The 14,157-nt window shown below is 59.1% G+C and overlaps 1 protein-coding gene across 1 annotated transcript in view; it reads right to left on the bottom strand.

Annotated features, from left to right (window-relative positions):
- Positions 1 to 1,584: 1,584 nt before the first annotated feature.
- The window catches only part of ARCN1 (archain 1 coat protein complex I subunit delta), a 32,039-nt gene continuing 19,466 nt past the window's right edge, over positions 1,585 to 14,157 (bottom strand). Inside the window, exons 6-10 of the mRNA XM_032977129.2 lie at positions 13,567 to 13,732; positions 12,609 to 12,756; positions 10,931 to 11,039; positions 9,169 to 9,373; positions 1,585 to 5,847 (exon numbers count right to left, since the gene is read on the bottom strand). Of these exons, the coding sequence (XP_032833020.2) occupies positions 5,758 to 5,847; positions 9,169 to 9,373; positions 10,931 to 11,039; positions 12,609 to 12,756; positions 13,567 to 13,732 (718 nt within the window). The 3' untranslated portion in view covers positions 1,585 to 5,757. The remainder of the gene's footprint in view (positions 5,848 to 9,168; positions 9,374 to 10,930; positions 11,040 to 12,608; positions 12,757 to 13,566; positions 13,733 to 14,157) is intronic.

Raw genomic sequence — 14,157 nt, 5'->3', positions numbered from 1 at the left:
ATGCCCGACTGTGAGGGCGGGCACAAGCCGGCGTGAGTAGGTTAAACGTTGAGTTTTTTAAGGGGGGCACCACGGGGTGACCAGCCCCTCCCCTCCCAGCCCCACCCTACCCTCCCCTCTCCACCCAGCCCCTCCCAGCCCCGCCCTACCCTCCCCTCTCCACCCAGCCCCACCCCTCCCACGTGGACAGACATCCACAGACATCCACACTTAATCCCCTGCCTCCTGTGAATTAATCCCGGGTTAGGCTTCCAGTCCACTACGTTTCCTACCAGTAATGCCCACTAGGTGCGCAATTTTCATACATCCGGGTGTCCGGAATACACGTGGACAGACATCCACAGACATACACCATTAATCCCCTGCCTCCTGTGATGATAATCCCGGTTGGGCTTCCAGTCCACTACGCTTACTACTACCAGTACAAACCCACCCACGTGACTTTATCGAAAGAACCAAAGCGCGAGGATTCCTGCAGTCACGAAAGCTTCAAATCAAGATTGAGTTTCATTTGACCAGGGTAAGGCCCCAACCAAACTGTGTGCAGCTCATTTTCAGACGCGGCCCTCGCCGTCACAAATGAGAGTTCAACAAAGTTGCCTTGCTGACGACCGCGTGGAAATTCATAGCGGCAGGCAGATGCTCGAAACGAGCGGTTCTTAAAGATCAACTGCATCCCTGCAACCCATGTGGTTATCAATGGTTAAAAATAAATACAAAGAGGGTTTTGACGAAACAAAGTTGTTACTCACGTGGCCGTGGCTTCATTTGTGCTTGCGATTATTTACCTGCGAAACAAATCTGGCCACGTCTCGCTACCCCCCAGAAAGGGCATCTTGCGTGATGCACCCCAGGCTAAGAAGAAGAAGCGCCGCTCGGAACGCGCGGTGACCTCGATTCTAAACGTGGAGGGAAAAACCTGGAGGACCCGGAGGAAAATCCACGCGACCACGGGGAGAGAGACACGCAAACTCCAAATATACAGCAGCAGCAGCAGGCGTCAGGGTCGGGATCGAACCCACGACCTCCTGTAGACCAGGCGAGGTAGTTAACATCTCATAGCCACCGTGATGATGATGAGACGCAAACTCTAAATACAGCAGCAGGCGTCAGTGTCGGGATCGAACCCACGACCTCCTGTATACCAGGCGAGGTAGTTAACATCTCCTAGCCACCGTGAGATGGAGCCCACGACCTCCTGTATACCAGGCGAGGGAGTTAACATCTCCTAGCCACCGTGAGATGGAGCCCACGACCTCCTGTAGACCAGGCGAGGTAGTTAACATCTCATAGCCACCGTGAGATGGAGCCCACGACCTCCTGTATACCAGGCGAGGTAGTTAACATCTCCTAGCCACCGTGGACACTCAAAGACCTGTCCCGGGGAGGTTTTGCCGAGCAGCGCCCACGACAGCAACATTCACCAACATTTTTATTTGAAAATCTGCGTTCACAATTCACGGTCTTCAGAGATCCAACACCACCCCACCCACCCACAGAGAGACAAACAAAACGAAAAGTAACAACAACAACAAACTTAAGAGAAACGTGACGAAAAAAAAGTGCCCGTGATTTTGAACAGCATGGAAAAATTTTCAGCTTTATTTTAAATGAGTGAAAGACAATTTTTTTTACGTTTCTACATCCGAGGGCTAAATATTTTATTTTTCTCTCTCACCCCCCCCCCAACCAAGAATTAAGGAAAAAATCCGAACCCAGCTCCAAAAGGAAGGCGTCACAAACCCAGGCCATGTTTTACTCAACCCCAACCACCACCCAACCCACTCCCCCACCCACCCACCACCCCTGGGGTCAGCTTGCGGTCACAATTGGCATCGGGGAATCCCGGTCCGGGCCTTTTGGCCAAAATCACCGCAGAGCCGTGCCCAGGCCTCGTGCCGACCTCGCAAGACCCGCCGCCGACAGCCCTTGGACGGGCCAACGCAGTAACGCGCTGCGGGTAGCCCAGCGCGCGCGGAGGTACGTGTGTACACATGCGTGTACGTGTACACGCGTGTGCGTGTACATGTACACGTACGTACGTGTAGAAAGACGTTGGGGGTTTGTCGGTGGTGCACCAGCCGGTCGTCTCGGTCAGTCGACCCGTGTGGCACCTGCCGGGTCTGCCCCGTGACCTCCTGCCAGCGGGCGTCCGACGTTTCACGTGGTAGCCTCAAGGTGCACAATGGCCTGGCGGTGACGTCGCCGCCACTTAGTGGCGGTTGTTGTTGTTGTTGTGTGGGTGGGTTTGTGGCTGTGTGTGTGTGTGGAGGGGGGGCTACGGGTTGACCGAAGAATCCAACCGTGACGTGTATGTACATGAGCGGGCACGCGCTCCCCCGTGACCCTCGCCTGCGACGGCAGACGGCCTGTGGACCTTCGAGAAATCGACCGTCAACCCCCGAATGGCCGGCTCCAGGTATCACAATTGTATTCTTGGTTCTTTCGGTAAAGTTACGTCTCCCCCTCCCCCCCCCCCCCCCCCCAACTCTTTTCCGAACATGGATGGACTCGTCCATCTGAACAAACTGGCAAATCGCTCTCCGTGGTGCTAACGTCAAAAAAATAACCCGCCACTTTTTTCAAATGTTCTTGCTGTGGTTTTCACACACCTGATGATGATTGCTTGCGTTGCAGTCGAAACGTCGTGAGAATTTGATCGCTTTAGATTTTTATTATTTTATTGTTTCCCTTCTACGTGACTTCACCGAAGGAAACAATATTGTTTTATATTTTTATTCTATTGTTTCCCTTCTACGTGGTGGCGACTTTACCGAAATAACCAAGAATATGAATCCCTGCAGTCACGAAAGCTTTAAATCAAAATCACAATTGTAGTCGCTGGCCCGAACGTTTTCGCAAGGCGCGCGAGGTCCCCCAAGCCTCCAGACTTTACACAATCGGATTCGGTAAATATATAAAGAGGATCCGGGGGGGGGGGGGGGATAGTCCACATTTTTTTTGTTCTTACGTTCGACTGCAGCCATTTGGACTCAATATTGCAAGTAGAAATCCAGTCCGGATTTTCAACCGTGGCTGCAATGATCCCAGTCAGGATTTTCCCTGTGGCCCTGGGCAAATTGCCCCCTCATTAAGGGGGTTATCGCGAAGGGGGGGGGAGGGGGGAGGTAATGGTTTTCCCACCGAAAAGCGAACCCGGATTCGTGCCAAACGGATCTGGAGTGAAGTCTGATTGCCGACAAGTCTTTACACCGTAACACCGTTCTCATCCCAACCCTTCGCTACGTAACCACCGCTGGTAAGGGGAGTGGGTGGGTGGGTTGGGGTGTTGGGAATGTGCCCGTGACGTTGAGAGGATGAGTGTGCGAGTGTGTACATGCGTGTGTACGCGCGTGCGCGTCTGCACAGCTGCGGGGGAGGGCGCGTGCGGGTAGTGTAGCGGTTACATCGCTACGCCGCGCTACGAAACCCGGCGAGCCGAGTCAGATTCCCGCTCACGGCCAACACCGGTGACGATCCTGGGCCTCCTCCCCTAGGTCGACTCGGCCTCAAACGAGTACCCGGCGCGGTGTGTAGTAAACATCGCCGCTGGGGAGACAAAGGCGGCCGGGCGTGGTGCTGGCCACCCACCCCCCTCGCGTGCCCTGCCGAGCCTTTACGGAAGAATCTTTTGCATCGTGTGGGGAGTTGCTCGCCAACGGCACTTGCCCCAACGATCTGCCGAGGCTATACGAGAGGGGGGGGTGTCTTTGTCTTTGTACGTGGGGAGTGGCGGTGCAGTGGCGAGCTCGCCGCGCAACCAACACCGCGGGGGGAGTTCGATCCCCGCTCAGGGCCACCACCAACCGCACCGGCGACGATTGTCTGGACCGCACCGCAACCGGAGTGGTACTCCGGGCCTCGTGTGCCGGGCGGGATGGGGGTGGGCAGGGTGTGATTAAAGACCCCCCTTGATCCGTTAAAACACACCGCCACCACCACCGCCAACAGCACCACCACCCCCGGTGCTTAAAAAAAAAAAGTTATTACGGGGACTACCGTTTTTTTTAATGGAGAGATAACGGGTGATAACACATAGCGTCACAAAGTCAAGGAGTCTCTCTCCCGCCACCCACCAAACCACCCTCTCTCCCACTCTGTTCGTCGCCAACGCACTAACTGGAATCTCCTGCTGGGACCGGAGAGAGAGTGGTGCACATTTCCCCGTGGTGTCGTTTGCAAGTTCTCACAAGTGCTATAACATTTAGTTTTGTTTTTTAAGCACCCTGTCATTTACACGATCTAACACCCCCCACCCCGACCCCCCCCCCCCCAAAAAAAACCGCACTGCTGATGAGATATTGGTCGCGCAAAGCCTCCTCTCCCACGCATTCAACTTCCCTCCACGCCGATGAAGACTGCGGTGGTTTTAAGTGGAGCCTGCCGCGGCGTACCGCGGCGCGCATGGTCTACGGGCGGTACACTGGATGTGGTGTGCCGGGAAGGTACAATGGATGTGGTGTGCCGGGCCGGTACAATGGATGTGGTGTGCCGGGCCGGTACAATGAATGTGGTGTGCCGGTACAATGGATGTGGTGTGCCGGGCGGTACAATGGATGTGGTGTGCCGGGGGGGACATTGGAGGTGGTGTGCCGGACGGGTACAATGGATGTGGTGTGCCTGGCCGGTACAATGGATGTGGTGTGCCGGGACGCGGTGAGCCTGGCCGGATGTGGGTTGAAGGTTTTTAACTCCCAAGTGATCCCCCCCCTCTCTCTCGCCTCCGCCGTTCCCTTCCCGCAACTCTCTAAGCGTGCCGCTCTCACGGACACCTCTTCTCGGTCTTCCGTGGAACTTTAAAAGTGGATTCCTTTTCATCTTCTTAAACTTTCATTTTTTTTATTTAATTTCGGCTCCGAATGTTTGGTCCGAGTTTTGACAAGTGCGTGGTGCGTGCGTTCAGTGTGCGCCCGTGTGTGTGTGCGTGTGTGTGTGTGTGCGTGCGTGTGCGTGTGTGTGCGTGTGTGTGTGTGTGTGTGCGCGTGTGCGTGCGTGTGTGTGCGTGTGGCTAAGTGTGTAAGTATGTTAAACTTCTTTTGCAGCGTACGTAGCCGACCGTGCTAAACGGAGGGGCGTGTGTGGGCGTGTGTCTGTGTGCGCACGTGTGTGCGTGCCAGTGTATATTCAGAAGCGTGCATGAGTTTGTGTATGCGAGCATGCCTGTGTGTGTGTGTATGCGTGTGTGTGTGTGTGTGCATGTGCGTGTGTGTGTGCATGTGCGTGTGTGTGTGTGTGCGCATGTGTGTGTGTATGCATGTGCGTGTGTGTGCATGCGAGGGCACAAAGGTGCTGTCACACTAACAAGCACTCGCCCCAACGGCCTGTTAAAGGTCTTTGCGCGCGCGCGCGTCTGTGTGTGTGTACGTGTAAGTCTACCAGTACGTGTGTGAAGATGTGTGCGTGTGTGTGTGTGTGTACGTGTGCAAGTCTACCAGTACGTGTGTGAAGATGCATGTAGCTCGCGCGTGCGTGTTGTGTACGTACGTATATATGTGTGTGTGTGTGTGCGTACGATTGCTGCTGTTCTAACACCACTTGTCCCAACAGCCCATTGCAGGCTATACGGGCAACCTTAATATGAGCGCGTGTGCACGTACGTTTGTGCGTGTGTGTGTGTGCCGTGCCGGCCTTCAGAGGTGCTCGCGAACAAGCACTTTGCCCCAACAGTCTGTTAAGGCTACACGGGGGATCTTTGCCTTTGTGTGTGTGTATATATATATCTATGTGTGTGTGTGTGAGAGAGTGGAAAGTCGCCCCTCACACGATCTCGTATTTGTCCACAACGAGTGAAGTCTCTGTGGAGAACTTGCTTGGCAAATCACCGTCGACCAAACTCACTCCCGTCACCTGTGAACACACAAACACAAATCATCAACACCACCAACCACTCGTATCACCTGTGAACACACAAACACAAATCATCAACACCACCAACCACTCATATCACCTGTGAACACACAAACACCATCATCAACATCACCAACCACTCATATCACCTGTGAACACACAAACACAAATCATCAACACCACCAACCACTCCCATCACCTGTGAACACACAAACACCATCATCAACATCACCAACCACTCATATCACCTGTGAACACACAGTCACCAACACCATCGTCAACCACTCCCATCACCTGTGAACACATCATCATCAACACCACCAACCACTCCCGTCACCTGTGAACACACAAACACAAATCATCAACACCACCAACCACTCCCATATCACCTGTGAACACATCAACATCATCAACATCACAAACCACTCCCGTCACCTGTGAACACATCAACATCATCATCAACATCATACCATCAACATCATCTATCAACACCTCCCCGTTACCTGTGAATACAGCAACATCACCACCGTCATCACCGCCGTCATCATCAGCCCAGCACGCCGGACTAGTCACTAGGGTGCAGGGCTAGTCACTAGGGTGCAGGGCTAGTCACTAGGGTACAGGGCCAGTCACTAGGGTACAGGACTAGTCACTAAGGTGCAGGGCTAGTCACTAGGGTACAGGACTAGTCACTAGGGTACAGGGCTAGTCACTAGGGTACAGGGCCAGTCACTAGGGTACAGGACTAGTCACTAAGGTGCAGGGCTAGTCACTAGGGTACAGGGCCAGTCACTAGGGTACAGGGCCAGTCACTAGGGTGCAGGGCTGGTCACTAGGGTGCAGGGCTGGTCACTAGGGTGCAGGGCCAGTCACTAGGGTGCAGGGCCAGTCACTAGGGTACAGGGCCAGTCACTAGGGTACAGGGCCAGTCACTAGGGTACAGGGCCAGTCACTAGGGTGCAGGGCCGGTCACTAGGGTACAGGGCCAGTCACTAGGGTGCAGGGCCAGTCACTAGGGTACAGGGTTAGTCACCAGGGTACAGGGCCAGTCACTAGGGTGCAGGACCAGTCACTAGGGTACAGGGCTAGTCACTAGGGTACAAGGTTAGTCACCAGGGTACAGGGCCAGTCACTAGGGTACAGGGCCAGTCACTAGGGTGCAGGACCAGTCAGTAGGGTACAGGGCTAGTCACTAGGGTACAGGGCCAGTCACTAGGGTGCAGGACCAGTCACTAGGGTACAGGGCTAGTCACTAGGGTACAGGGTTAGTCACCAGGGTACAGGACTGGTCACCAGGGTACAGGGCTAGTCACTAGGGTACAGGGCCAGTCACTAGAGTACAGGGCCAGTCACTAGGGTACAGGGCCAGTCACTAGGGTACAGGGCCAGTCACTAGGGTACAGGGCCAGTCACTAGAGTACAGGGCCAGTCACTAGGGTGCAGGGCTAGTCACCAGGGTGCAGGGCTAGTCACTAGGGTACAGGGCCAGTCACTTGAGTACAGGGCCAGTCACTAGGGTACAGGGCCAGTCACTAGGGTGCGGGGCTAGTCACCAGGGTGCAGGGCTAGTCACTAGGGTACAGGGCCAGTCACTAGGGTGCAGGGCCAGTCACCAGGGTGCAGGGCTAGTCACTAGGGTACAGGGCTGGTCACTAGGGTACAGGGCTGGTCACTAGGGTACAGGGCCAGTCACTAGGGTACAGGGCCGGTCACTAGGATACAGGGCTGGTCACTAGGGTACAGGGCCGGTCACTAGGGTACAGGGCCAGTCACTAGGGTACAGGGCCAGTCACTAGGGTACAGGGCTGGTCACTAGGGTGCAGGGCTGGTCACTAGGGTGCAGGGCTGGTCACTAGGGTACAGGACTGGTCACTAGGGTACAGGGCTAGTCACTAGGGTACAGGACTAGTCACTAGGGTACAGGGCCAGTCACTAGGGTACAGGGCCGGTCACTAGGGTACAGGGCTGGTCACTAGGGTACAGGGCTAGTCACTAGGGTACAGGACTAGTCACTAGGGTACAGGGCTGGTCACTAGGGTACAGGACTAGTCACTAGAGTACAGGGCTGGTCACTAGGGTACAGGGCCAGTCACTAGGGTACAGGGCCAGTCACTAGGGTACAGGACTGGTCCCCAGGGTACAGGGCTGGTCCCCAGGGTACAGGGCCGGTCACTAGGGTACAGGGCCGGTCACTAGGGTACAGGGCTAGTCACTAGGGTACAGGGCTAGTCACTAGGGTACAGGGCTAGTCACTAGGGTACAGGGCTGGTCCGCAGCGTACAGGGCCAGTCACTAGGGTACAGGGCCAGTCACTAGGGTACAGGGCCAGTCACTAGGGTACAGGGCCAGTCACTAGGGTACAGGGCTAGTCACTAGGGTACAGGGCTAGTCACTAGGGTGCAGGGCTGGTCACTAGGGTACAGGACTAGTCACTAGGGTACAGGGCTGGTCACTAGGGTACAGGGCTGGTCCCCAGGGTACAGGGCTAGTCACTAGGGTGCAGGGCTAGTCACTAGGGTACAGGGCTGGTCACTAGGGTACAGGGCCAGTCACTAGGGTGCAGGACTAGTCACTAGGGTGCAGGGCTAGTTACTAGGGTACAGGGCTAGTCACTAGGGTACAGGGCTAGTCACTAGGGTACAGGGCTAGTCACTAGGGTACAGGGCTGGTCCCCAGGGTACAGGGCTAGTCACTAGGGTACAGGGCTAGTCACTAGGGTACAGGGCTAGTCACTAGGGTACAGGGCTAGTCACTAGGGTACAGGGCTGGTCCCCAGCGTACAGGGCTGGTCACTAGGGTACAGGGCTAGTCACTAGGGTACAGGGCCGGTCACCAGGGTACAGGGCCGGTCCCCAGGGTACAGGGCCAGTCCCCAGGGTACAGGGCTAGTCACTAGGGTACAGGGCTGGTCCCCAGGGTACAGGGCTGGTCCCCAGGGTACAGGGCTAGTCACTAGGGTACAGGGCTAGTCACTAGGGTACAGGGCTGGTCACTAGGGTACAGGGCTAGTCACTAGGGTGCAGGGCTGGTCCCCAGGGTACAGGGCTGGTCCCCAGGGTACAGGGCTGGTCCCCAGGGTACAGGGCCAGTCACTAGGGTACAGGACTAGTCACTAGGGTGCAGGGCTAGTTACTAGGGTACAGGGCTAGTCACTAGGGTACAGGGCTAGTCACTAGGGTACAGGGCTGGTCCCCAGCGTACAGGGCTGGTCACTAGGGTACAGGGCTAGTCACTAGGGTACAGGGCCAGTCACTAGGGTACAGGGCTGGTCCCCAGGGTACAGGGCTGGTCCCCAGCACGCCGGGCTGGTCCCCAGCCTACCGCGATGTCGCAGTAGGTCTTGCGGGAGAGGAAGGTGACGGAGAGGGGGAAGAAATCTGAGGGCAGGCCGGGGCAGCTGAACTCGAGGCTGCCGCTCTTGGCCTTGGCGTCGATGAGGGGCAGCCGCCACTCCAGCTGCCCCCGCCTCGTGTCGTGGGAGTACTCCCCGTCCAGCTCGCCCACCACGGGCACGCCCGCCCCGGCACTACGGGAGACACGGCGGGGGGAGACACGGGGGTAGGGGGGGAGACACGGGGGGGGGGGTAAGGTGAGACGTGGGGAGACACGGGGGGGGAGGGGGGGGTGGGGAGACACGGGGGGGGGGCGGGGGAGACACGGGGGGGGGGGAGACACGGGGATAGGGGGGGGAGACACGGGGATAGGGGGGGGAGACACGGGGGTAGGGGGGGGAGACACGGGGGTAGGGGGGGGAGACACGGGGGGGGGGGGAGACACGGGGGTAGGGGGGGGAGACACGGGGGTAGGGGGGGGAGACACGGGGGTAGGGGGGGGAGACACGGGGGGGGGGGAGACACGGGGGGGGGGGAGACACGGGGGGGGGGGGGAGACACGGGGGGGGGGGAGACACGGGGGGGGAGGGGGGGGCGGAGACACAGAGTGGGACGTGTGTCTATGCGTGTGTGTCTATGCGTGTGTGTCTATGCGTGTGTGTCTATGCGCGTGTGTCTATGCCGAGTGAGGAGCGGAGGTGCAGCGGTTAGCGCTACGCCGCGCTACGAACCCGGCGACCCGAGTTCGATTCCCGCTCACGGCCAACACCACCGGTGACGATTATCTGAACCGGTCATGGGCCTCCCCTAGGTCGACTTGGCCTAAAAGATGAGTTACCTGGCGCGGTGCGTGTAGCAAACGTCACCACTGTGGGAGACAAAAGCGGCCCGGGCGTGGTTGCTGGCAACACACCCCACCCCGTGTGTGTCTACGTGTGTGTCTACGTGTGTGCAGTGTCTACGTGTGCGGTTTCTACGTGTGTGCGGTGTCTATGTGTGTGTCTACGTGTGTGTGCGGTGTCTACGTGTCTACTTGTGTGTCCGGTGTCTACGTGTGTGCGGTGTCTACGTGTGTGTCTACGTGTGTGTCTAGGTGTGTGTCTAGGTGTGTGCGGTGTCTACGTGTGTGCGGTGTCTATGTGTGTGCCTGTGTGTCTACGTGTGTGCCTGTGTGTGTGCGGTGTCTACGTGTGTGTCTGTGTGTGTGTGCGGTGTCTATGTGTGTGCCTGCGTGTGTGTGCCTGTGTGTGTGCGGTGTCTACATGTGTGCCTGCGTGTGTGCGGTGTCTATGTGTGTGCCTGCGTGTCTACGTGTGTGCCTGCGTGTGTGCGGTGTCTACGTGTGTGTCTACGTGTCTATGTGTGTGCGGTGTCTACGTGTGTGCCTGCATGTGTGCCTGCGTGTGTGCGGTGTCTACTTGTGTGTCTGCGTGTGTGCAGTGTCTACTTGTGTGTCTGCGTGTGTGCAGTGTCTACGTGTGTGTCTGCGTGTGTGCAGTGTCTACGTGTGTGTCTACGTGTTTGTCTACGTGTGTGCCTGCGTGTCTACGTGTGCGCACCTGCGTGTGTGTGCCTGCGTGTGTGTGCCTGCGTGTGTGTGTCTCTGCGTGTGTGTGTCTCTGCGTGTGTGTGTCTCTGCGTGTGTGTGTCTCTGCGTGTGTGTGTCTCTGCGTGTGTGTGTCTCTGCGTGTGTGTGTCTCTGCGTGTGTGTGCCTGCGTGTGTGTGCCGTGTCTTTGCGTGCAAGTCTCACGGGAGGGGGATGGTGATGACGACGTCCGTGAGCTCCAGCGCCTCCTCCTGCAGCTCGTACTCAATGTTCACGTCACAGCCAGAGCCGCTCTCCGACGGCCAGCAGTTTACTGGGGAGACGCGCGGAGACACAGGGGGACGTGAGACACGGGGAGACACGCGGGGGACACAGGGGACGTGAGACACGGGGAGACACGCGGGGGACACAGGGGACGTGAGACACGGGGAGACACGCGGGGGACACGGGGGACGTGAGACACGGGGAGACACGCGGGGGACACAGGGGACGTGAGACACGGGGAGACACGCGGGGGACACGGGGGACGTGAGACACGGGGAGACACGCGGGGGACACAGGGGACGTGAGACACGGGGAGACACGCGGGGGACACGGGGGACGTGAGACACGGGGAGACACGTGGGGGACGTGAGACACGGGGAGACACGGGGAGACACGTGGGGGACACGGGGGACGTGAGACACGGGGAGACACGTGGGGGACACGGGGGACGTGAGACACGGGGAGACACGCGGGGGACGTGAGACACGGGGAGACACGTGGGGGACGTGAGACACGGGGAGACACGTGGGGGACGTGAGACACGGGGAGATACGTGGGGGACGTGAGACACGGGGAGACACGGGGAGACACGTGGGGGACACGGGGGACGTGAGACACGGGGAGACACGTGGGGGACACGGGGGACGTGAGACACGGGGAGACACGCGGGGGACGTGAGACATGGGGAGACACATGGGGGACACGGGGGACGTGAGACACGGGGAGACACGGGGAGACACGCGGGGACGTGAGACACGGGGAGACACGCGGAGACACGGGAAGACACGGAGAGACGTGAGACATGGGGAGACACGGGGAGACACGCGGGGACGTGAGACACGGGGAGACACGCGGGGAGACACATGGGCATCGCCCTGAGCCCTCCTTCACCCCCGTTCTGCCCCTCACCCGGTGAGAGTGCGTACTGGCGAGTGTGTGTGTGTACTGGCGAGAGTGTGCGTGTGTACTGGCGAGTGTGCGTACTGGTGAGAGTGTGTGCTGGCGAGTGTGTGTGTGTACTGGCGAGAGTGTGCGTGTGTACTGGCGAGTGTGCGTACTGGTGAGAGTGTGTGCTGGCGAGTGTGTGTACTGGTGAGTGTGCGTGCTGGCGAGTGTGCGTGCTGGCGAGTGTGTGTACTGGTGAGAGTGTGTGTGTGTGCGTACTGGCGAGTGTGTGTGTGTGTGCGTACTGGCGAGTGTGTGTGCGTGTGTACTGGCGAGTGTGTGTGCGTACTGGTGAGTGTGCGTACTGGTGAGTGTGTGTGTGTGCGTACTGGCGAGTGTGTGTGCGTACTGGTGAGTGTGCGTACTGGTGAGTGTGTGTGTGTGTGCGTACTGGCGAGTGTGTGTACTGGCGAGAGTGTGCGTGCGTACTGGCGAGTGTGTGTGCGTGTGTACTGGCGAGTGTGTGTGCGTACTGGTGAGTGTGTGTACTGGCGAGAGTGTGCGTGTGTACTGGCGAGTGTGCGTACTGGTGAGAGTGTGTGTGTGTGTGCGTACTGGTGAGTGTGTGTGTGTGCGTACTGGTGAGTGTGCGTGTGTGTACTGGTGAGTGTGTGTGTGTACTGGTGAGTGTGTGTGTGTGTGCGTACTGGTGAGTGTGCGTGTGTGTGCGTACTGGTGAGTGGAACGAAGCTCTCGTCCGCCGTCTGCAGCCTCCACTTGAGGACCCCCACGTCGGTGTTGAGGGGAAACGACTTCTCGGCGTTCTTGAGGCCAATCACCGACGAGGCGGTGAACAGCTTCTTGTCCACGTTGGGGTGCGTCTGGACGAGACACAGAGACAGAGACACAGAGACAAAGGTCCCCCGTGTAGCCTCGGCAGACCGTAGGGGCAAGCGCTGTTAGCGAGCAGCAGCAGCAGCACCTACGAAGGCCGGCACGGCACACGAGGGGGTGGGTGGCCCAGCACCAGTACCCATTTGAGGCCGAGTCGACCTAGGGGAGGCCCGGTGCTGGTTCAGATAATCGTCACCGTGAGCGGGAATCGAAGCCGGGTCGCCGGGTTCGTAGCGCAGCGTAGCGCTGACCGCTACACCACCGACACGGGGTTCACACAGAGAGACGGACAGATCGACGCACGCGCAGAGAGAGACGCGTACAGAGAGAGAGAGATATTCATGAAGAAAGATGCAGGCGAGTTGGTGAGCGAGTGGACGGGCGGGCGGGCGGGTGGACGGGTGGGTGAGCGAGTGGACGGGTGGGCGAGCGGGCGGACGAGTGAGTGGGGGACGGGTGAGGGAGCGAGTGGACGGGTGGGCGAGCGGGTGGGCGAGCGAGTGGACGGGTGGGCGAGCGGGCGGACGGGTGGGCGAGTGAGTGGGGACGGGTGGGCGAGCGAGAGGACGGGTGGCTGGGCAAGTGGGCGAGTGGATAGGTAGGTGGGTGGGTGGGTGAGCGGACGAATCGGTGAGCCGGAGGGCGGGCGAGCGGACAGGTGGACGAGCGAGTGAGCCGGAGGGCGGGCGAGCGGATGGGCGGACGAGCGGACGGGCGGACGAGCGAGCGGACGAGCGAGCGGCCGGACGGGTTGCCGCGGCGACGCACGAGCTCCCGCCGCGGTCCGCGTGGGTCACCTGCAGCTGCGCGCCCTTCTTGTCGTTGTTGTCCACGGCGATGCGGATGCGTGCGTGGCTCTCGTCGGCCACGCGCAGCGTCACCATGCCCAGCAGCTCCATGCTCTGCAGGCCGCCGTCGCGGCCGCACACCAGCGAGAGCTTCTCCTCCACGCGCAGGTGCACGCTGCGGAGCACGCGGCCAGACACGGGGTTACCGGCGGGGCGGCACGGGCGGACCGCCGTCACGGACACGCACCGGCGGGCGTGCGAGGGTGGACGAGCGAGCGCCTCTCGGTGCGAGCCGGCGCTGCGATGGCGGGTGAGCGTGCGAGCGAGTGTGGGTGAGCGTGCGAGCGAGTGTGGGTGAGCGTGCGACTGAGTGAGCGTGGGGGTAAGCGTGCGACTGAGTGAGCGTGCGAGTGTCTCTCGGTGTGAACCAGCGCCGATGGCGTGCGAGCGAGCGTGTGAGCGAGCGTGCGAGTCCGCATGCCTCTCTGTGTGAGAGTGGGTGAGAGAGTGGGTGTGAGAGTGGGTGTGAGAGTGGGTGTGAGAGTGGGTGTGAGAGTGGGTGTGAGAGTGGGTGTGAGCGTGGGTGTGAGGGTGGGTGTG

The sequence above is a fragment of the Petromyzon marinus genome, chromosome 62 (assembly GCF_048934315.1).
Source record: "Petromyzon marinus isolate PM22_M1 ecotype Great Lakes invasive population chromosome 62, UKy_Petmar_22M1.pri1.0, whole genome shotgun sequence".
Lineage (NCBI taxonomy): Eukaryota > Metazoa > Chordata > Hyperoartia > Petromyzontiformes > Petromyzontidae > Petromyzon > Petromyzon marinus.
This window is presented reverse-complemented; position numbering and strand designations above follow the sequence as displayed.